This window comes from Euwallacea similis, chromosome 22 (assembly GCF_039881205.1).
Source record: "Euwallacea similis isolate ESF13 chromosome 22, ESF131.1, whole genome shotgun sequence".
NCBI lineage: Eukaryota > Metazoa > Arthropoda > Insecta > Coleoptera > Curculionidae > Euwallacea > Euwallacea similis.
In genome coordinates this window covers 171,174-194,269 of record NC_089630.1, presented here as the reverse complement: position 1 = coordinate 194,269, position 23,096 = coordinate 171,174, and the positions used below count along the sequence as shown (strand labels likewise).

At 38.2% G+C, this 23,096-nt stretch overlaps 5 protein-coding genes across 6 annotated transcripts in view; 2 read left to right on the top strand and 3 right to left on the bottom strand.

The window, feature by feature from the left end:
* Window positions 1-8,503, bottom strand: part of dac (dachshund) — an 85,146-nt gene extending 76,643 nt beyond the window's left edge. For both annotated transcript variants that reach the window (XM_066401097.1, XM_066401098.1), the window contains exon 1: window positions 7,578-8,503. In XM_066401097.1, coding sequence (XP_066257194.1) covers window positions 7,578-8,488 — 911 coding nt within the window. In that variant the 5' untranslated portion in view covers window positions 8,489-8,503. The remainder of the gene's footprint in view (window positions 1-7,577) is intronic.
* Window positions 8,504-12,442: 3,939 nt separating this feature from the next.
* On the bottom strand, window positions 12,443-15,066 carry LOC136416196 (Golgi resident protein GCP60). The gene is made up of 9 exons (XM_066401258.1): window positions 14,877-15,066; window positions 14,660-14,807; window positions 14,463-14,603; window positions 14,233-14,411; window positions 14,028-14,179; window positions 13,840-13,976; window positions 13,315-13,442; window positions 12,977-13,120; window positions 12,443-12,922 (listed from the first exon to the last, which is right to left on the bottom strand). Exons 1-9 carry the CDS (start codon window positions 15,031-15,033, stop codon window positions 12,729-12,731), a joined length of 1,380 nt encoding a protein of 459 aa, XP_066257355.1. The 5' UTR covers window positions 15,034-15,066; the 3' UTR covers window positions 12,443-12,728.
* Window positions 15,067-15,564: 498 nt separating this feature from the next.
* LOC136416068 (coiled-coil domain-containing protein 22 homolog) lies at window positions 15,565-17,878 on the top strand. The gene is made up of 8 exons (XM_066401055.1): window positions 15,565-15,699; window positions 15,774-15,999; window positions 16,051-16,321; window positions 16,375-16,712; window positions 16,763-16,977; window positions 17,028-17,186; window positions 17,388-17,553; window positions 17,616-17,878. Exons 1-8 carry the CDS (start codon window positions 15,650-15,652, stop codon window positions 17,844-17,846), a joined length of 1,656 nt encoding a protein of 551 aa, XP_066257152.1. The 5' UTR covers window positions 15,565-15,649; the 3' UTR covers window positions 17,847-17,878.
* On the bottom strand, window positions 17,869-19,267 carry LOC136416069 (small ribosomal subunit protein mS27). Its single transcript, XM_066401056.1, has one exon. The coding sequence runs from the start codon at window positions 19,202-19,204 to the stop codon at window positions 17,909-17,911; it is 1,296 nt and encodes a 431-aa protein (XP_066257153.1). The 5' UTR covers window positions 19,205-19,267; the 3' UTR covers window positions 17,869-17,908.
* Window positions 19,268-19,605: 338 nt separating this feature from the next.
* RpS2 (ribosomal protein S2) lies at window positions 19,606-21,789 on the top strand. Its single transcript, XM_066401107.1, has 6 exons — window positions 19,606-19,727; window positions 20,199-20,300; window positions 20,358-20,545; window positions 20,738-20,971; window positions 21,168-21,309; window positions 21,511-21,789. The coding sequence occupies exons 2-6, from the start codon at window positions 20,201-20,203 to the stop codon at window positions 21,675-21,677; spliced, it is 831 nt and encodes a 276-aa protein (XP_066257204.1). The 5' UTR covers window positions 19,606-19,727; window positions 20,199-20,200; the 3' UTR covers window positions 21,678-21,789.
* The last annotated feature ends 1,307 nt before the right edge of the window (window positions 21,790-23,096 follow it).

Genomic DNA, 23,096 nt, shown 5'->3' with positions numbered 1-23,096 from the left:
GGGCTTCGCAGGGTGTAATTTGGACGTGGTTCTTTGCCGGCGGTCATGGCAGATCGATTCTGGGCGATATTCGCCAATGTCGATCACGATTTGATACGGTTTCGGGTTTACCACACTCGGTGACTAGACGCAGACAAAAAACGACTTGATGGATATTGCCATGTTCAACTTATCTTTATTAAAACAGAAACAATAAATATTGTCGGGGGATGCCTTTAGCGGAGCGGTCTCCAGAGCAGCAATAATTGATGAGAATATGGGCAAATTTGACAGCAAAAATTGACTATGTGATACTTACATCGATTGGATCCCTTGTTCCATGTTATATCACTCGACCTTTTATTGAACAACCAAGAGCCACAGGAGGCCGAAAAAATCGCCGCAGCGGAAAATCGGGCGCGCATACAGGGTGTCCGTTTTTGGAACGCAACTATAAAATAGTAACTTTAAAAAATAGGAGGTCGGTTAAATCGGGGCAAAAACGAAAAATGGTGTAAAGGGGAAAAATCTGGTAAACATGCCGGCCAACGCGTGTTTCCATTGTTTGATATGACTCTACCGGGAAATATTCCAAACAAACGATGATGTGTCTGGTCCAATGAGAATTCACGCGAACGCCAAGGATGTCGACAACAAACACGTCTTGGAGTAAAAAAATTCCTAGAGTTATCGGAAACTTTGCCCCAACTTAACCAACCTCGTAACTTTTATGGTTACCGTGTTAGCTCCAGAAACAAACACCCTGTATGTGCCTCGATGACATATTAGTGCTTGTCGATGCGCTGAAGCGACAGGACCGGATTAAAGGGGGCGGCTCTTTTGCGAAAAGGCTTTTTAGGCACCCTCAGGTGACGCTAGTTGCACCTTTAGGCCCTTATCTGTTCGAACCATCGCTACCGAGAAGATGACACTTACATAAGCTTTTGTAGCATTTTTTATGGTTGCCCGGATCGCAATGAGTGTGTGTTTGTGCTTTGTTGGAAATATCTATTGTTGGAACTAATGGATAAAGGTGTGTGAGAATGTAATGCCTTTAAGTATTCCGTACGCGTATATGTTATTTACTCACAATAGTATTTAATGGCATTAGTATGTGCATCATGAGCCATCAGTTACAGTTATTCGGGTTTATTACTAAGCCTAATTAGTGGTTTAGCATAAGAAGCGTTTCAAGAAATCGCGCGTACACGGAGAGAAAAATTATTTCGCCATTACACTAATAACGTATTCTTCGTAAATGGGTTTTATGTGTGTTAAGCAGAGAATTTTCAATTATTTTTCTCCTCTCACCGAATCCAAAGAAATGACACCGGCGCATATTTAATTATCATCCTGCTCGAAATCGAGATTTACGATCGATTCTGGAAAGGTAATTACCGCACTGACAATGTTTACACTAAAAACCAATAAACCCGAACACGACCACGGGTTTTGGCAACCTTTGGCACCCGTCCGCCATAAATAACGCTGGTCGAGTAACTGGTAACGGCCCATTGGGAAGAACATTTAATGGTCCCCGCGTAACTGTCAACAATATTTATCTTTGCGGTGATTTAGGTTCTTTGGGGGTCCATTTATCATTTATCGCAAACCAAGAACCACTTTGTATGGGGGTATAGAAAAGCCCCCTATAATGCCCCCATTCCGCAGCTAATTTCCGAACTGAAAAGGACTGTGTGTTCGCCCGCGCACAAGCTCTTCTATCTTGATAAACAAACCGAGTTATTTTCTGTGGTTTGAGTAAACAGTACTTTATAATTAAAGTCCAGTACGGCTTTTATGGGAGAGACAAAACCGGCCGTTCATGAGATGAAAACAAGAGAAAATCAACCTACCGCAATTAATTTCAAGATGCAGCCCCCCCTTTGCCATTCCTCTCTTCTATTGAAGAACATAAATAATGTGTCGTGAGAGACAGAGAAGAAGACTTTTACTACCTCTTGTACCATATTATACAAAGTGATATTTTAGTAATCTGTGTTGGAAATTCTTCCCCCCAAATTGAAATTCTTCCTTTCCCCTCATTGTTGCGCCCCCCAATTCAAGGGCTCACAAACGGCGAAACAGTCGTCACAACAAAAACGGGATTTATCTGCCGACTGGCGCCTGGAATCCACAGGTTGGGGATCCCGTCTGGCGGTATCCCCAGGGATCCCCCTCTGTTTCTCTGTCTGTTGAATGGGACATGCCGTCTCTGTCGTTCCACGTTATTCAATTCGTTTCTGCGAATGTTATTTCGGGTCGAGACATCGAGGCAACGCGGGCCACTTTTCAGTTCCCTTTTCGTAGCCACGAATTTGTTCCAAATTTGAAGCACGTGCTTCACTGAGACATATAATAACTCAATTGCCCTTAGTAGTCCTTGGCGAAAAATTAGTTTTAGTCCTTCCTGAATTCAAAAAAATCTTACGTGTCCCTGAAAATTGTGTACGCCAATGGGTTTTTTAAAATATTTCTCCTTGAAACCTCTCCCAAAATGGACATCCCCATGTTCCCTCATGATTCTTTGGGCTATTGCTTGACAAACTCCGAGCCAGAGACTCTCATCAATAAAAGCCGATGCAATGGGACTGAAGAAAGGGCATTGAGAATGGAGCTCGACAAGCGCCCAATCGGAGAAAGAAGCTTCAGAGCAACGAGTGCCAAAACACAGCCACACAACAAACGCCTGATTTGGCCCGACAAGCGCCGATTCCAAAATAATGAAGAAAGTAAATGGAACTCGATAAGTGCCAAATCCCAAAAAGAAGTTTCAGAGCCACGAGCGCCGAAACCTAAGAGGCCCGATAAAGCTAAATGAAGCAGAAAGGGAAAATCATAAAGGATTTAAATTCAATAAGTGAAAGTCCGGTAAGCGCCGGAGTGATGAATATGAAGAATAATTGTTGATAAAGAAAAGGAATTCGACAAGCGCCGGGTTTGATCCGATAAACGCCAAGTCATAGACAATTTGAGCCCGACAAGCTCAAGAGTGTTGTCGTCGATAAACGCAGAGTTCGGGAAAGAATATAATGGTAATTCCGAGATATGAGATTTCGAAATCTCTATCGCGATTGAAGTTTCTGAAGTCCTGTAGCGTCTTAATCTTGGTAATTCTAGATAATTTCCAAAAGGTCTTTATCTGAGACCATACGCTGAAGAATAATTTCTGTAGAATGCAGTAAAATACATCGATTCTGGGCATAACTGGAGCGAAATTGCTTCCTTCTGTTACACGAATTGCCGGAATATTTTCACTTCGTTAAGGAGAGTCAAAAATTCCGCTAATAATAAGTTAAAGTGAATGCATTATCCTGATGCAATGTTGCAAAGAGAACATTTGCTCGTTGTCAATCAAGACCTGGCCAAATAAGAATCGCGTGTGGGTCCAGCTGGGCCCTTGGGGCCCCCGGTTTTAAGGCCGAAAATCGGTAATCGAGTCCCGAATCACGCGATGCACTTTGCCAGCACGCCAACCCTTTTGCATATATGGTGTGTGTGCATTAGATATTATTTTTATAAATTAAAGCGTGTTCGTTTGAAGTTTTTCAGCGGGTTAACCCGAATGGCAATGTGTCACTTCGCCCCACCGAATCGCAGGCGGAAGGACGTTTAAAAATAAGCCCTTCGGGGTAATGAAGCGTCTGGAAAAACGAGGCCATTGTAGGTCTGGAAACGTGATTAGTAATGTGGAAATGTGCACACACTTTTACGTACAAATACCACCGGATTAACCCAGATATTCATTGGTCTTGTCGCGTTTCCACTGCTGTTCAAATGAACGATCAAAAAAGTTTGAAAGAGCAGGCAAATTATCGCCCGCCAAATCATTCCTCATAATAATGAAACCAATCAGTCGATATCCAACACCTTTCCCATTATGCCGAACACAATGGCCGGTAAACAGTCGGTATTTGTATAATAAATGATCGGTAGCAGCAATGGTACTGAAGAATCTCGGTTGGATATTCGAAGATTCGAAACGGAGTCTTTGTGAGAGAGGCCGAGCTGCTAATAGGTTCTGTCAGCCGGGGCCCTCTTTTCTACAGATGATTCGTCATAATTTATTGATATTTAGGCGCCTCGGCGACTGCGGTTAGAAATTGACGAAATGACTCGGGGAATATTCTGATTAGACTCCGGCTAAATTGGTTTTTTAGGCTGCAGCCAAGTAATTAACGTTATCGACTGGATTAACCATCGATATTACGTTACACTTGTCGACGACATGAACAGTAGCTCTTTTTCTATCTCACGAACTCGACATATTACGATAGTTGCAATAATGGTTTTCTAACTAATTGTAAAATGTAAAGCCACAATACCTGATCTGACCTAACGAGGCCTAACTTCTTGTAAGCAAGTTCTTAGACCGGAATTGTCCAGTTTCGAATCATTAATTAATACCCATAAACTGAATTTGTTGGCATGTGTTTTTATGGACAAAAATTGTATCTACGACTGTGACTTGGCGATTAATGAATGATGAAGATGAATTTATGTGAATACGAAATGTTTCCTCACTCTTTATTGTCTTTTGACTCGAAATGAGGCATTTACATCCCAATTTTTAGATAACTATGTGTCCTCAGGTTCAATGACTTCATATCATATCATACATAATCTCATATGTGTCGCCTACCTCTCTTAATGTCAGAATTTCTCACGCATCGCATTTTGCCCGCCAAAAGCCGCATACATTTCTTTCAATTTCGTGGGCCGCTTGAGCCTGGCATCCCCAGACAAACCGTCAAAATCTATCAAGAATAAAAATTGTTTTCTTATTCGCGAGATTTGTAATTGCCAACACTCTTCGGATGTCATCTATTGCAAAACACTGCATTTGTTCCTTCATTCCATCATATAGCTGTCATTATTTATCATTATTTGTCGTGCGAAGCCAGAGAAAGAAATAAGATGCAATTTTCCTTCTATCGTTCGACATGACGTAATTCAAAGCTTCTTAGACTCAATCGTCCAGTGCCAACCCTCTCGTGTAACATTATTAAAGACGAGTAGGAAAAGGCGTGATTTTTAGTTAAGTGATTAAACTTGGGGGTCTAGGAGCGTTCGCGCTAATTCGAAGGCAATTTAAAATGAAATCTTTATTATATTTTATGTAGTTTATTTGTCATATATCTCTTATACATGAATTGAGGGGCACGTTTAATACACTCTAGGTTTTTGACGCTAAAGATGACGATGTGGTAGGGTCGTTGTTTGAAAACTAACTAAAAAAACCTATCATCAATCTGCCTCTTATACCTACATATATTTAAGCAAAGAAGGAGATAAATTTAACCCGTCGGACTATTATAAAGCCCGGTAACGTCGACAATAACAATTCCGTATTTTATGACGTAGTTAAACAAAGCGGTTACGCGTATAAAACGTGTCTGGATGTGTACCATCAGGCGCCATTTTTTTAATTATTGTAGTTGGTAAATGCAATGGTAATGTCACCTGGCTTCTTCTCCGATGAAACTTTTGATGAAAAAATTAGCGCGAATTTGTTGTGATCCAGACAGCAAGATTTATGATGATTCACTTTTGTACGTATCGAACCGCAATCACACATCAAGTCTCACATCCCCGAATTATGAGGATGGCGATAATGAAGGAACTTTCTCCGTTGATTTTCACGAGCACCAAATCCATCGCATAAACATTGGTAAATTCATAGAAATGTAATGAGTGCCGGTTCAAGACTGCCGGGCTGAGAACCGGTCAAAATCACATTTTGAAAAACCCATTTATATGGGCAGTCCCGGGGATGGTGTGCCGCTATATTGGGAAGTCACGAGGCACATTATCGGGATAAACTAAGCTGGGGCGATAGATACTAGAACCTTGGCAATTAATATTAATTTTACATGAGCCACTGCCCACTCTATAGCTAAATTAATGCGACAAACTCGTAAACACCGAACAAGAGAATTGGTGGGTAATTGCCTAATATATATATTTTCAAGGTACTTCCATTGTAAATCGGTATCATTTTATACTAATTAAGTTAGTTCCAGTTGCTGCATGGCCAGTTTTGTACGTCCTGGTATTGTCGGGAATTTATTATTCATTTATGCTGTGTAAAAGGCAAATTTTCCTTTTCGATCAAGAAAAATGATCCTTTATGTGCTTTGCCACGTTCTAACTTTCAAAATGTTTGTGCAACTGTTAGTCACAATTATCACAACTATTCCAATGAGATCCGATAACATTTCCTCCTTTACAGCATGTGAGTCTATATTCTAGTAATATCATGTATACTAATATTTAATAAAGAATGAGTGTAATTCCCGCTATAACTTGGAATTTATGAGGGGCGAAAGCAGGAGAGAGGAGATTGTTCCGCTTTGGATTATTTATAAACCATCCCCATCCCTTTGAAATGGGGCCTGCAACGCCGAAACAATGAGTTTCTATAATTGTTCGGAGGGTTGAAAATTCAGACAGTTTAGAGGTTATTTATGGCGTGTAATTCGGCATTTTCGTCAAAATAGATGGAACTTTTATGTAATCTTAAAGATAGCTACTTGCTGTGTATTAAATGATGGATAATGCAGTGACTGGAAAAAGACCATAATTTTCCTTAATAATAACATTTCGTTCGGTACAGAGCTTCACGTGGAGCTTCGCAAGATCGAGACTTGTCTGAAGTCTCGACTTCGTATTTGGTCTAGATCTCGAATGTTGTATTTGGCTCTCGCGCTCCTTAGGCCCCAGTTCTCAATACGGTCATCCTTAAGTTTCAAAAACACGTACCTTAAAAGGAACGTGTGTAGGCACCGTTTACCCTACACGCCAAATATTATTTTGTAATACATCGATGTAATAGACATTGGGTACTCTTTCCGAGTAATTACAAATTTTGTTAAAAAAATTTTAAAGTTGTGAAAACGATGTAACTTTCAGCCGAACCAGTACTCTTTACTTAAAATAATTCTTTGGCATGCCTACTTAGTTAAAATTATTATTTTCTTACAGAGATATCTCTTCCATAGGTTTGTGCTTGATGTGCCTCTATTTATTTTTGACTTACCTACATTGAGATCTGTAGAGAAAATTCTGGGCTACAGAGCTACACAAGTGTTTCACGTGGTAATTAGGGCAAAAAAAAGCGTTGTTCTCCCTCCACCATGCCGTTGTTTCTCCATATTAAAAACTTGCAAACTTCTTTAGTTTCTTTTCTCTTCTTTCTCTTTTTAATTTCTCTTAGAATTAATTTTTTACAGTTTCACTGCGTTATTCTGTGGCATTCTCGACAATAATTCTCGATGGTGTATCGTTTCCGAAATAACCAATATGGCAAATAATAATATCTCGCGAACAATAGGCGCTATGCAACTCCCCTATCAGCATTGCTGGAAATAATAATTACAAAACTGAATGCCAAACAAACGGAGGGTGAACTGGAGTGGATAAAGTCCTTTTGCCCTACATATCTGCCCCGTTTTGATATATGTTTTATTGAGTTGGGTTTCATTAAATGCAGTGCGGGAATTCCGATCGATGAGGCTGCTCCCTCGAAGATAAAGCACGTGCTTATATTGTTTTTTTATTTAGTCTTACGAACTATATCTTCATTCGCAAATACATACCTGGCAGTGGTGCAGTCTTTGTAGAGGGTATCGAAGTCCTTGCACGACAACAGTTTGCATCGGTTGACCCCCGGCTGGATCGCTCCCAATCCCCTCAAGATCCGCACCTGTTCGACGTTACAAACGATAGGAACGATATCGAGTCTTTTAAGTTTGGTGTAAACGGTATGCAACCCCCCAACAAGGTGTTTGAGGAACAGTTCGAATGCCTGAGGGAGGCAGAGCATAGTGTCACCGGCAATTATGAAAGCCGCCACTTTTTGTCCCCTGTAGTCGACCAGTTTGCATTCGTTCGCCGTGGGGTCCGAGGTGGAAATCGGGGGAGGAGAGTTGTAGGAGCGCGGGGGAGCATGGTGGGCCATCAAATCTAACGGATTATGTAGCACCCCTAACGAGTTTAACAGTCCAAGACTCGGGGGAGCCAAGTGTCCCAAGGCCATGCTTCGCGCCAACGAAGCACTGGACACCGGGGGTGGACTCAGAGGGTGAGCCATAGACATCGGAGGGCCGAGAGGTGACGCTTGTCGCGGACTGTGCACCTGATGGAGTTGATGGTGGCCGATGTTGTTGTTGTTGTTGGTCGGGGGTGAGGGTGACGGTTTGATGGCTACAGCCGGAGACCCGGAGGATGCGTGACTACTATGATCACTTGCGGAGTCTACACCGGAATTGTCCATCATCATCACTACAAACTGACGTGGGTCTACAACAATCACACCGCGCGTACTGTCTTTGCAAAGTCCATCTGTAGAAACGTACCGACAATCGGAGAATGGGCTAAATTCGCCCACGACGATTGTTTGTCTGTCTCTCGAAATCGAATGAGGCGGGGTGAGATTCGGCCTCCTATGCCTGCGCACTGAACGTAACCTGTACCGACGACCGACTACAAATGTAATAAATAAAAACATTCCGAAAAACTCCCGAGACTCCTCGGCCCCTCCCCCGTGTCCCTGGGCGGGTCCATTGGCTCGCGGAACGAAACGCGCCTACGCCATTGGCCGCCCCTCCACCATGGACGCGCCGGCTCCGCCCATAGGCTACCGAAAGAAGTTGCGATTTTCTTTGTGTGGGGTGCCGGAGAGGAAAACTTGAAATATGAGCTGTGACGTATTGATAAAGAATGTCACCGCGTTCTGTACGCAATCGATACAAGCGATGGACCGGGGACGCGGAGGGGAGTGCGAAGGATTCCTTTTTTTAATTTTTGGTTTTGTTTTCTCTTTCGATCCGCCCGGTACGCCGCGCTCTTTTGTTTTTCTTAAATTGCGCCAGCCTGGGAGTCGCTTTTGTCTGCAGACGCGCGGGTGTTTCTCTATGTATGCACCCCCTTTATTTGCTACCTTTTTTCTTCTTTTCCTATTCATTGCTATTCGTTTCTGCCGTTTCCTATATACGGTTATTAATTAAATTTTATTATCTGGCTATTGCATTGCTCGAGGGTTTTGTGTGTTTCGTCCGTATCACCGGCATTTTTATAAAAAAAAAAACGTTCTTTTGCAATGCTCTTGTTTATTTTTAATTAACGATATGGATCCATGTAGATGAATAGTCCATAGAAATCCGATGAATAGAGAGTTTTAATAAACTATTTTTTAAGCCCGATTCTGATCAATTTTAGAGGCGCTCATTTAAGGTCAAGTTAGGTATTGAATTATCCAAGTGCTACTAAGTTTGCCAGGAACATGGTTTCCGTGAAAATTATTTTCCACTTCATAGGAACCGTTCACGCCTGCCAGACTTAAAGACTCTTCGATAATTTACCCTGTTATGCCATAAATAGATTTTCAAGATGTTTTTTTAATCATTTGATGTCTGCGCTTGCTCGTCAGTCGAGTCGAGGCGGTATTAATTCCTTGCACGCTAGATCTAATGTTACCTAGCGCTCTTCCATTGAACGTCCAGTCCCCATCTCCTGTGATCAAGAAGTTTCCTATTCATGAGTCTAGCAAAACCGAGTTCACACCCAGTAGAAGGGTGCAAAAAATGATCCGCATCATTTTATACGGATTTTTTATATATTTTTACTTTGATTCACATTTCATAGTCAAATTTCAATTCCTTTCTTTATTTCCTCAATTATGTGCTTTAATTTGAAGACATTTTTGCTCAATTTTGTTCTCTGTATGTCTGCAATGATTAATGGCAACCAGTGAAATAATTGCTAAGTAGATTTACTTTTCATTACTTATTCATTATTTCCTTCATATTCATTGTACTTGTTTCTGCGTAAATGTTAAAAACCCTAAACTCGAACCTTGTCTCGGGGAAAATAAATATTCCATTCAATAAAGTATTCCTCAATTTTAAAATCAATTTTCCAAAAACTTTTTTCTGTTCCCGACCTCAAAAAGCACATATACCGCATGGTATGAGTCAGTCAAGTTCCCACGTACCTACTGACCGTTCGCTTCTGAACACTAACTCTAACTATTTTAAAACGTCTTATAATTGTTCCATTGATGCCAATCAGTTCAATTTTTGATGAAAATTGTTTTCTTTGTTTGAAATTGCATTATTGTGCATCATATTTGCGACAAGTGCAGCAACAGCGACGTCATAAAACTCTCTGCGTATTAAAGGAGAAAGCACGAAGCGGTGGGATTTATATTTTTATAGCGTAATCGGACCTAAAAATCTATACACATCTATAACATAATAAAAGGCTTTTTATCGGAACGGGCCAGTGTTCGGGGGGCGCACTCTCACATATGCGCTCCCCACTGGGGTAATTTTATGTGACACGTTACGTATTAAAATCGGCTCCGCCATCCGGAAAATAGCCTATAAGCACCTTCTACATTGTGTCTTCGAGGCTCTTTGCCGTGATGGATTTCGGTCTTTTTAAGGTCCATCGGCGGCCATATTTTCGCACAAGTGAGAATTTACATAAATCTCGAGTCGTAAAACTGGGAAATTTACTCGATCCCATATCGATATCGGCAATAATGTGCGCTTTTTATGGCCTTTAATACCCTTTCGTGGCGAACTTTAAGGGCACATTTGCGTATTTTATTACTGAGCAAACATTGATAAGTTCCATTTCGGATTATATATTTCAGTTTGCGACGTCTTTAAACTGTTTATATTTCATAAATGTCAAAAACGTTATGTTTGTTCTGCTCTCACAGGTGGAAGGAGCTGGACTTTAAAATATGCCGACTGTGAACGATAAATCGAGGACACGATCGAGAAAGATAATTGAAATTCGGCCGGATGACGGATGCATGACGGACACAAGTAAGTAAAAGCCTCCCGTCTCATGCATCCCTCATCCAACGATATGAAATCAGGTCTGGTGGTCTTGTCTTCAGTTCATCTCATCTTCAGATGACGGATGCATGAGAGAGCAAAATTTCGCTGCTCTTCTTCGAGATATTTTTAATGTCGCGTTTGAAATTCCTTAAAAATCACATTGTACAAAGTTGTCATGATTTTCTCTCACAACTCGTTAATATCGATAGGTATTCGGTCCATTCTTGAACCCCAAATAATCGACCTTGCATTTTTTGCGGTTACCGAGATCCTCATGGTTGAGCTTCAAAAACGGACACTTTGTATATGCTCGTTCCACAGCCTGAACCTGGATTCTACTCTGTCTTTTTTTATAGGTGATCAGCCGTTTAATTTCATCCCTCTCAGCTCGAACACTCGATAGCTGAATTCGCCGATAAACCATTTACGCGTTATAACATGCCTGGAAATTGGATATTCATCTATTATGAAGTATCCCCGGCGTCGTTATCGTTCAGAAACGTTAAACTCGTACCGTAAACAATGGCGCAATGTCCAGATAGGCAAACACAATTACCTATATTTGTAAAAATCTCTATGCGGCTCTGGACCTTCTCCCTCTCGCTCTGTTTCCAGAACGTTTATTGGAAATAGCAACAATGGGGACCCGTATCGTCCCATCAAAATGGCAATTACAAAATTTGTAAAACGTAGGATGTCATTAATTTGGCTTATGGAGAACGCCAACGTGCTTTGGCCGATGGCATCAACGCTTGACACTGATTAGTTCCCCCGTTCTATGTGACGCTTTTGTCGGTCGGTCCATTGTTTTGCCCGCGTATACTTTACATTAGAATATAAAGACGCTTTATTGCGAATAATTTGCTTTAAAATAAAGTTTAAGATGATGGAATCGGTTTGAGCGGGGATGATCAATGACTGGCACTGAGCCACCCCAAGCCAATCCGGGAACAAATAGGCAAATAAGAGTTTGGAAAAGCAAATAGCGCTATCTGTTGCTGGCACGACTCGGCGTCGTTGTATCGGAAAGAGGCAGCAAGCGATGATTTATTAAGAATCTGTCCATCTATTGCAAATCACTTCTTTCTTTCATTCTATTTGGGAGTAACGGGAATAGCATTCGCCCTTTTCTGAGGACTCGTACGAAACGCTTTCTTGACGCTTTGGCCGAAAAAGTGCCCTAGGAAAAATTAGTTGAAAAACGAAAATTAACAGTTAGTAATCTACATGCACTTAGTGTGCGCGCATCGCGTTGCGCAGCATCTTGCATAATGCTCAAAAATGTCTATGATATTATTCTGCTTTTATTTGAAGGACAGACCATTTCTAGTTATATTGTTGTGAAGTAATTTTTCCCTTGAGCCCTTATTGTCTAGATCAGTGATCCATCATGGGAGTGTCAGCGTGGATATTGTCGCCAAATCTCTATAGCGATTGTCGGGCCACGCATAATTGCCCAAACGTAACGTACTTTCGAGAGGGTCTAAGTTTGAGATGCGATAGTTTTGTAAGCGAACTATCGGTCATTGCCATCAGGCACTTGAGAAGGTGATAAATTAGAATGCATATATCAAAATTTAACACAATTTTATTAATATATTTTTATATTGCACGTAAAATTTGCTTACACGCATTATTTAGTCGAACTGGGAACAATCGGAAATATATAAAGATTGTTTTCGGTCAAAATGAAGGTAAGCAAGTAACGATACAATTTAACCTCTAATAAAAATTGTTATTGAGGGCTGGCTCTCTTTCAAAGAAAAACAACCTATAAACACAAAACCTCATCAACTACCTCACATCACAGGCTTAAAATCCCATCTCTCCGATTATAAAAAACTACGTATTCCGAGCAATAAATAATACTTATTCAAAGATAGCAGCAAAATCTCCTTAATTGGCATAATAGACTCTATAATATAGCGTTTTGGATCTCCACAAAGAATAGGAATTGTCGAATTTTAGCAAATACACCCCTTTTCCTGGATACGCGTGTGACCCCGCGTAAACTTCGGTCTGGCAATCTCGCCTGTAAACGGGGACTATTTCCATTACTGTCGGTTTCTCCATCGACGTCAAATCTATGCCTGTAAATTTAAATAAATTTTGATATTATACATTGCGAGGAAAAGTATTCTTACCCCCAGATTCGAGGTCACATCTCAGAGTTTCGTCTGCGTAAAGCTCCTCTTCATCGATATCCACGTCCTCGTCGTCGCTTTCAGACACGTGCACGGATACTTCATCGGTCATGGGAAGTCCGTATTCAAAGTAAATTCCAAATCCTACAGGTTTAAAGCCGGACTCAAAAATGTAAAGTATAAAAATTCTGTTGTACACCTTTAACTGTTTACTTATTAAAATGAATAAGGAAAAATTAAGGATATCCTGACAATTGCAAGAATGCAAAATCGAATTGAAAAATCATGTAAAATGAATAAAAGTTTAAAATTACAATCCGATTGCCTTAAATACCTACCTATGTCATAATGATCAGTTGCAAACTCCCAAAACAATCGAGAGCCGTGGGGATGGGTGGGCACGCGGACTGTAACAGTCTCCCCATGACCTACGCGTACCACACAATCGCCTTCAGATTGAGACACTCTGCAAATTTATTTTTATTCGTCAAAAACGCCAACTAAAGAGAACGTACAGAAAGTTTGAATTGACTGAAGGCAAAAAATATGAGGATACTAATAAGTGATACAGTATACATGACTGAATATTGCCCACCAATGTCAATTGCCACAAGCAAACCACTCATGAAAGTGGTCACCACTTTGCTTAAATAAATTAAGGGAAATTTAATAAGAAAGGAAAAGGTATACTAAGGGAAGATCTCAAGTTATAAGTCTGAGAATGCAACTAAAAACCTTACTTATGGTGTGATTACATTGTTGCTCCTACCTCACGTATTTTTTGGTCCCCCAAACCAATGCTACACTTCTTATTTTTTTCTGATTACAATCAGAGATTTCCTTTACCCAAAAAATCCACCAACCTTTGCTTAAATGCTTCAATGTCAGGCAAAGTCCACATACTGGCAGATGCAATCTCACACTCTTGTTCATCATCTTGAGAAGTTTCTTCAGTATTATTTCCCTCTTCAGTGTTGTCCACTCCTTCCTCATGAGATATCTGAAAATATTTCTTTTACACACCATTTTTAGAAGCTTAAATCAAACATACATTCTCATTCCTCTTAACATCTCCTTCATGTTCAAACACCCGTTTGTCATTTAAAGCTTCAGCTCTTTGTGACAGTTCCAATTGTTGCATGTATTGGATATAATGCTGGTCTTGCAACTGTCTGATCAAAGTACCCTGTTTTTCTGGATCACCTATTCAATGTTTCATTGGTAAAATTTTATACAGATGGAAAGGTTTTTTTAACCTGGATATTGTTGCACTGCATATTTCCTAAATTGCTCATAAGTCTGTTCATTTAAAGCCTGTTGAATTTGCCTTTTCACAGCTTCCTGTTGTCGCATACTTTCCAGTATTGCCAGCTCTTCTTCCTCCTTCATTCGCTGCTCTGCCACTTGTGCTAATCTACTTGAAGCCTCTTCTCTTCTAAAATGAACATATAAAACAATGCAATATATTAAATAAATTGACCATTACTCTCTTCGTTTCTGTTCATGTCTTTCTCTTCTGTGAGCCTCAATATAAGTGGAAAACAAAGGACATCTACGGCTTAAAAGTTCCACAAACCCAGTTTTAGCCTGATCTTTTGATAAATTTCCTAGTTTCTGCCAGGCTTCTCTGCATTGAAACCCAAACTTTCCACTGGTGATACTTAAATCTTGATTCATGTTTACCTTCGATCTTTGCCAACGACGTCCAAGGTCCCTAGGGGAGGCAATTTATCAATTGCATCATTTAAGGGGCCATGAACCACTTGCTGTGAGAAGGCGACAAGTTGCAGATTATCTTCGTAGCTGAAGTGAAAGGCTTTTCCCACTTTTTCTGCATAAAATTGGTAGATTTTAGAGCTAAGAGGGTACTATAGCCACCCTGTCTTCGTGTCGAAATTACCTTTATAGAAATTAAGTGCGAGCTTGTAGACTTCAGCAAGCGGTAGTCCATCTTCGGTGTTTAGTGGAGCTTCATTTTCATGGTCAAACACTTCGTTTTTCTCGTTTAAATTAAGATTTTCCAAGTTTTTAGCCACATCAGAATTTTCTTCGGCCATTTCGATGTCACGACGTTTCGTTTCGGTTTGTTTACAACACGTCAAATGGCAGCTGCCAGGACGATCAGAATGTCAATCTAAATTCTTTTATCTGATTCGTTTAGATAAACAAGAATATCGCTAACTTCGGAGAAATATTTCTTTCCTAGTTCCTAATCTAGTAATTTGGCAACGTCGAAAGTTTATAAGGTAGGATATCATTTTACTGTATGTTTTCACTTCATTTCGACGGAATCTCAAGATTCCATACCGTTTTTCTAGAATGTAAGTAATTTCAACTTACATTTGTCAATTCAGGATTAGTTTGCTACAAAAAAAGTCTTACATGATGTTGAAAACATGATAAAAGATTTGTGGTTACATATCAATAATCAATGGAATGTAATAGTGAAATGAAATCAGTAGTAAGCTACGCATTGTTGTCTTTTATTATTCGCTGCATATAAAATTGATGGTTAAGGAGGTGACAGCACGTGACAGTGATAAAAGAAACAAGAAGCAGCTGATTATTGTTTTTATTCTGAACTCTGTTAGTAATTTTGCAGTAAAAAATTAATTATTACCAGAAGTACACAAAGTATATATAATTTATTCAAGTTGTCTTTAATTTCAAACCATGGAAGAAGTAGACAAAATTATTATAGAATCTCTACGAAATTTGCACTGGTAAAGTACCTGTAAACTTCACTTTATTTTGCAATTTAAATGACTTAATTTAACGTTTTACGTGTTTCTTCTAGCGATATAGATGAAGATATTAGCAGTTTAAAACAATTTGATTCAGATATGCTTATGTTGGCAATAGCTACATGCTTAGAAGCTATGAATTCCCACATTAAATTGCCACGAAAATTTCCTCCCTCAATGAGTGCTCGCATTAAGTACGCCCTCAATTTAGCTCAACAAATCAAAGAATTCGGTTTCAAAGGGGATATAGGGTATCAAACCATTTTATATTGCAATGAAGTAACTGTAATAAATTGAATGTTTCTGGTGAATTCAGTAGTGGTGTTTTAGGTTGAAGTTCGTCGAGTCTTGATGTTCCTTTTGGAGCGACTTCCTAAGGAACCAGGCCCTGTTGCATTAATAGAACCTATGGGTTATGTGCCAAGAATAGTGGAACAAATTGAGAAGAGTCTTAAATTGTCTTTAGGGCAAATGTGGCTGCCTGTTGAGGTTTTAGACAAGGGGTTAAGAATTAACAATCAAGGGATGTTTGTCAATAGTTTTGGTTACAATTCCACTATAGATTGGATAAAGTTGCTTGTACCTCATGAGAATAATTCTAGTATGTTTTTGTGAATTTTTTATACATTCTTTTCTATATTGATTCTTGATTAGGTTCTGAATTTGAAGCATATATTCCTTGGATAACACAACAATGTTCCTCAAAACAATTAATTCCTTCACTGTTATTTCAATCATCTAGTGCAGAATTTCCTTCAAGTGATGATGAGAAATTGAAGCAATTCATTTCATATTTGTCTAATACAGTTTCTAGTGAAACATTGGATGAAATTGCTGAAAATCCTGATAAGACAACTGATGTTAGCATGTCTAACGATGGGTCTAATAATCAAATAAAAATTGAAAATTTGCTTGCCATAGTTAAACAGAAAAAAGAAAATTTATTGTGTTTGCAGAGGGATGTTAGTGGGGAGGAAGAAAGACTGCTTGAGGTTGGTTTTTGATGGGCTAAAGTTGAGTTTTTCATTCATTAAAGTTGTAGTTGAAAATACAAAGAGAAAAAAAGGAAAATGAGCTTAAAGAAACAGAGGAAAGGGCTAAAATTAAACGGAAAACTTTGGCTATTTTGAGTAGTGACGAAAACAAGGCAAAACTGAAAAATTTAATTCAGAAAGCTGAAAGACGGTTTGTTGATTTGAGTGAACAGTGGAATGATGTGCAAACACCCTTGTTAGAAGAACATAAAACTTTGAAAAGGTTATTTTATATATGAAAATCATTAATTTGGCAAATGAGATTTTTTTTAGTTCGATAAGTTCTGATGGTTTGAAATATCATAATGAACAAACCAAGCTGCAAAACTTAAAAAAAACTTACAAAAATTTAGTCATTGATTTTAAGCAAAAGTGCGTTTTAGAGGAGAATTTAATGGAAGAATGCAAGGAATTAAACCAAAAAAATAATAGGTAAGAATTCATTATACATATTCTCCTAAAGCTTCCCACAGACCTGACCATTGGGTTGGACAACAAAACAAATTGGATGGTGTTTGTATTTACCAACCCTACAGGTTTTTTTAGAATCATCCAAACTATTGCTTAATTCAGCGTTTGGTTTGTTGTGCGTTGGAATGTCCAAGTCTGTAGGAAGCTTCATTTTTTTTACAGAGCCGCCTATACAAAACGGATATTAGAGATAGTAGGAAACATTAAAAAACAAAATAAAGAAATTCAGAAGATTCTTGCAGACACTAGACAAGTACAAAAAGATATTCATAATTTAACTGGGCAGTTAGATAGGTCTTTTACATTATGTGATGAAATAATATTCCATGTAAGTTTTACTATCTGGTTCATTTACTATTAGTTCATTGAAGTAAAAATCGTTTTAAAAAGGATTGTAAACGAGACGAATCTGCGAGAAGGGCTTATAAATATTTAGCTGCTTTAAGGGAGGAATGTGATGGCATATTGCAAGCCGTTTCTGATATGGGGCAATCAGAACGGGAATTAAGGAATTTGGAGGAGCAAATTGAAATTGAGAAAAGTAAAAATGTTAATGAGAAGTTGGAAAAAGTCCAGAGCGATTTGACTGAAATTAAAAAAGAAATTCAGTTGTTGCTCTGACCTGAAAAATAAATACATAATATTATGAACTATTTTAGCTTTATTACTTAATATTGATACTTTTATCCAATACTTCCTGAAGAATGTTTTTTCATTATTTCAGGTGGAACATAATCAGTGTCAATCTGTCTATGACGTTTTCGATGTCCAAACCACCTTCTTGGATAGAATTTCTGTTTAGCCTCAATATCCAAGTCAATTTTCTCCTCATTTTCAAAGAACCATAGCTTTTCTTCCTTGTCTTTCAAGGCCTTTTTGAGGTCCTCAATAGTTTCCAGGCGTTTGGCTGTAGTTAATCGTTGCTTTTGCTCTTCTAAAAGCCTCACACGCTCCTGTTGCCACTTCTCAAACATTTCACATTGCTTTGAAATATCACTTTCTGAGCATTTTTCAACGCTATGTTTCACATTTTTTATGAGAATTTCCCCTACATTTGTGTCTGATTCTAATTTAAGTTCACTTATTGCCTTTTTTACCTTGCTGTCTTCAGGAATTAAGTCCAAAATCTCCTTAACGAGAACTACATTAACATTCTTGCTAATATCTAATGCTTCTTTATCTTTTCCAAATAAGGCTAAGCCAAGAATTTGGAAGCTCAAATTCAGAGGGTCCTGCTTAGATTTGCTGATCATAAATATAGTTTTCCCAATCATTTTTTTGTCACTCCTCAGGTCAAAATGTTCATCATCATAAGGATTTCTTAAATAATTCACCTTGATTTTTACTTCTTCCTCTGGCTCAGATGGAGGACTGTATTCAGGCCATCCTGAGGGATTTTTTAGATAGTTATAACAATGAAGCAAAGAAAAATCATTTGTCAATGGATGTTCAAGCTCTTCTTGCAGCATTAATTGACTGGCAATTCTAGCCCCATGAGCATATTGGTTGCTCTTCCAAAATGTGTCCATTAGCAAATTTGCAGTGTAATAATCCAAGAAAATGCCATAATTCAGACGATCATCTAAGACATTTAGTAAATCCTCAACTTTGCCAAATTGTAATAATGCTCTAATGACAGCGTGACTAGTAGATTCGGGGGTATTCCCAGTGTCTGCAGTAAGTCGCAGCTTATAAACTATATCGAGTAGTTCATCACCAAATTGATTCCCTTGTACTGCATTAGCAAATACATCAATGTCAATGGCATTTAGCTGCTGCGTTTTGGTGAACTTCTGCTCTAGTTCGTAGTAAAATTCTTCTAAGTTAATCTTTTGCAATAAAGGGTTGTTTAACCTCTGGTTCCAGATTTCTTGGCAGTAATATGCCTCGGAGAGAAAGGTTCTAAGGTTGTGGTAAGTGTTGATTCCAATAGTTTTTAAGATATGCCTTTTCGGTAGAAGGTGGATTATTCGCAACATTTTTTCTTTTGGTTTTGTAAGTTTCTTTGTTAATTTGTTTGCATTTATTAACCTAAATTATTCTTAATAGGATAAAGGATTTAAAAAAACATAACCAAAAATTAGCATTGACGTTGACACTATTACATCATGAATTATAGCCAACTTAACTTGATAAGCTCTAAAGTATAAGACGGCAATGCCGCAATTTTTTTATGCAGCTTTATATTCCAAAATGAAATTTTACATAACACATGATATAACATTGATCATATAAAAAATTCTTGAGCATATTATACGCTAGTTAACATTGTTTCTTATATTTTATGTTTACGCATGAATATTTTTACACCAAAAATAACTACGAAGTTGAACAGCCCCATGTAGTGACCCGTGCACATCATCGTCAGTATGTAATGTCGCGGCTACAGAATTGTCACATATGTCACTATATACTGTCAAGCAGAGAACCGAGGTAACAACGTATTGGAACAACATCACTTCCTTCTTTCTTTCGTGAACGTCGAAGCGAAAGGATCTTAAGGTGAGATCTTTATCTTTTTTTTGTTAAAATTATATTTATTTTGTGTTTATTATTGTTATTTAGTTAAATTCCTATTGAATCCACGGAGTATATGTTATAGACAATATTTTGTTTGCTCCTGTTCGAAAGTATTCCTTAAATTTAACCACTTTATGTGGCCTTGTGAACACGCAACCACGTTTTACTTTTAGACAGTAAAATGTGAAAATTCTTAATTCCGACAGAATTATTATTACTTTCAGTTGCTTCACATACTTTTCTATATATGTTGTTTTCCCATGGAAGAATTTTCAAATCTATTTTCTCCATATTTGGTTCTCTGATGAAACTTCTTTACAGATTTTAACTGAGAGTAAAATTTAACAATTACGTAGTGAAGAAACAGAATCTCTGATTAATCTTCCCATCTACAACCAGAAAATGTGGCGTCATCCGCATTTCATTAAGATTACCTGATTTTGTGAATTTCAGAAATGGCGGACGCAGCTCCAGCCGGTGGTGGTAGTGGTGGAGGACGTGGTGGTTTCCGTGGTGGTTTTGGAGGAGGACCTGGCGGTCGTGGACGCGGAAGAGGTAAAATACAAGTTTAAACCCTATCTCAGAAAGAATTTTAAGAAAAATCTTTATTAGGTAGAGGAAGAGGCCGTGGCCGTGGACGCGGTAAGGAAGACTCTAAGGAATGGGTCCCAGTCACCAAACTTGGTCGTTTGGTGCGAGATGGCAAAATTAGGTCACTGGAAGAAATCTACCTGTTCTCCCTTCCAATTAAAGAGTATGAAATCATCGATTTCTTCATTGGAAGTGACTTGAATGATGAGGTAGTTAATCTTTCACATTATGATGATTTTATTTAAAAAATATTTATCTTACATGATGATTTTCCCAATTCTTTCGCGGTTTCTACCAGAGATAACATCAATGATGGTTTAGAATTTCTGATAATTTTTTAAAATTTCTAAATACAGTCACTTATATAAATTTAAGATTAAATGAAAAATTGTTTTTGTTAGGTGTTGAAAATCATGCCAGTACAGAAGCAAACTCGTGCAGGACAACGCACAAGGTTCAAGGCCTTTGTTGCTATTGGAGACAGTAAGGGACACATTGGGCTTGGTGTTAAGTGTAGCAAGGAAGTGGCTACTGCTATCCGTGGAGCCATCATTCTAGCCAAGCTCTCAGTTGTACCAGTGAGACGAGGTTATTGGGGTAACAAGATTGGACAGCCTCATACTGTGCCTTGCAAGGCAAGTTGGTTACAGCATGTTTTCTCATGCACTTTCAAAAATTAATTTACATGATGATTTGATATAATTCTTTCGCGGTTTCTAACCAGAGAATTCATCCAATGATGGCCAAGAATATCTGATTTTTTAGTAGTTACATTTCAGGTTGATGTTTTTTATGTTCATCAACTTACTAATTAAAAGTAATTAATTTCAGGTAACAGGTAAGTGTGGTTCAGTAACAGTACGTCTTATCCCTGCTCCTCGTGGTACTGGGATTGTATCTGCCCCAGTTCCCAAGAAATTACTGCAAATGGCTGGTATTGAAGATTGTTATACCTCGGCTCGAGGCTCTACTGGTAAATTGTACTTATTTTAAATGTCACTTATCAATTTTAACTATAATTGTTATGATGAATAAATATTTCTTTCGCGGTTTCTACCAGAGAGTAATAAGTTTATTATTCAGTGTTGGCTTAAAATTTCTGACTTAATGTAAATAAAATATTACTTAGGGCCTATTGCTTTTCTCTGTTACACATTAGTGTTTTTTTTTCTAGGAACTTTGGGTAACTTTGCCAAAGCGACATATGCGGCCATCGCTAAAACCTATGGATATTTGACTCCTGATCTGTGGAAGGAGATGCCACTGACCCGTACTCCATACCAAGAGTTTGCTGATTATTTGGCCAAAAACCATAGGACTATCATTGTCCCAACACTATGATTATTTATAATTATAGTGTTAGTTATTTATAATATATAATTTCATTATGTGTTTAAGTTCTTAACCACATAGTGAAATTGAGGATTTAAATGCAGTTACGCAGTAGTCAGTTTTTCCAGTTTTAATTCTTTCCCTTGCCAATTCTCCTCTATCTGCGATAAGTCCATTAAACAGAAAAAAAAATTAATACCACTTCATGTTCTTTCGAACACTCAACAGATGTAAGGATCATGACGCTTCTATCAAAAACGCCCATATTCTCATCATATTTTTTGATACAAAGAGGTTTCTTAATAGGCCGATTTGTATCCCTATCAGTTTTGTCAGTGAAAATAATATCGTTGTTATGAAGCGTAGAGAGTATCCTCACTTTTCTTTTGTTTTACCACTTCAAGGCGAAGAGATTATTCAAAGATATAAATTCTATTTCCCTTCTTTTCACATTTTGTGATAGAGAGGGTATCCCTTTCCGATTTTTTTAGCTTTCAGCACGCATTTGTAATTCGATTAAAAAGGCACCTAAATAAATTTAGATTGGTGTACTGATTGTTCACAAACAAGGTTTTGCCTTTTTCTTAAGTAGGACTCGGAGTCATAACATTTCCAGAGACATCGATATCGTGAGGTTCGTAGCTTCCACTTAATAATTCTGCAGCAATCCCTACATAGATTATAAAATCAAAGACATGCCCAGTTTCAGTCACAAATTAATAGAAATTTAATCTCAAACCTGTCTTTTTGAAGAAATGTACTGTTTAAAAGCTTTACGAAGACAATCAACAATTTTTCTTTTTCCAAATTTTGTCATTTTTCCAGCATTGCCATTGCCTGTAAGATGAAGCATTCTAAACAAAATGAGGTATTTACCTCGGGACATAATTCGAAAAAATATGGAAATAAAAAAGTGGCTTAGTCCAATAACTCGATATATCATTCTTTTTGACCCGAGACATTAAAAAATTTACTGCAAGGAATAAAAAATATCCTTGTGGTTTGTAGCCCTATAACGCGTCAATATTGACTTACGAAGATGGTGACAGAGATGTTATTCGAAAAATCTATAACGTTTATTTAAAAAAATACGGTACCTACACAAGAAATATTTGAGAAAAGCTAAAAAAACTACTCACATTATAATTATAATTGCTTGGCAACATTGCGAGTTGTTACAATGAATTGTGAGTTTAAATATAAAAAAAATTAATAATAGAATGGTGGTAATGGAAGCATGACGAATGGTTGGCTTGTGGGGAGAATATTTACGTTAAATTAGGGAGTATAGACAGTTAGGAAGATGTATTTAAATGAGACGTAATTCGACACTCACGACCTGATTAAATATAGTTGGGTTGATAATTTGAAAATTTACAGTTTTAGGTACTCAATGTTCGAGATCAAACAAATTATTATTCTGCACGC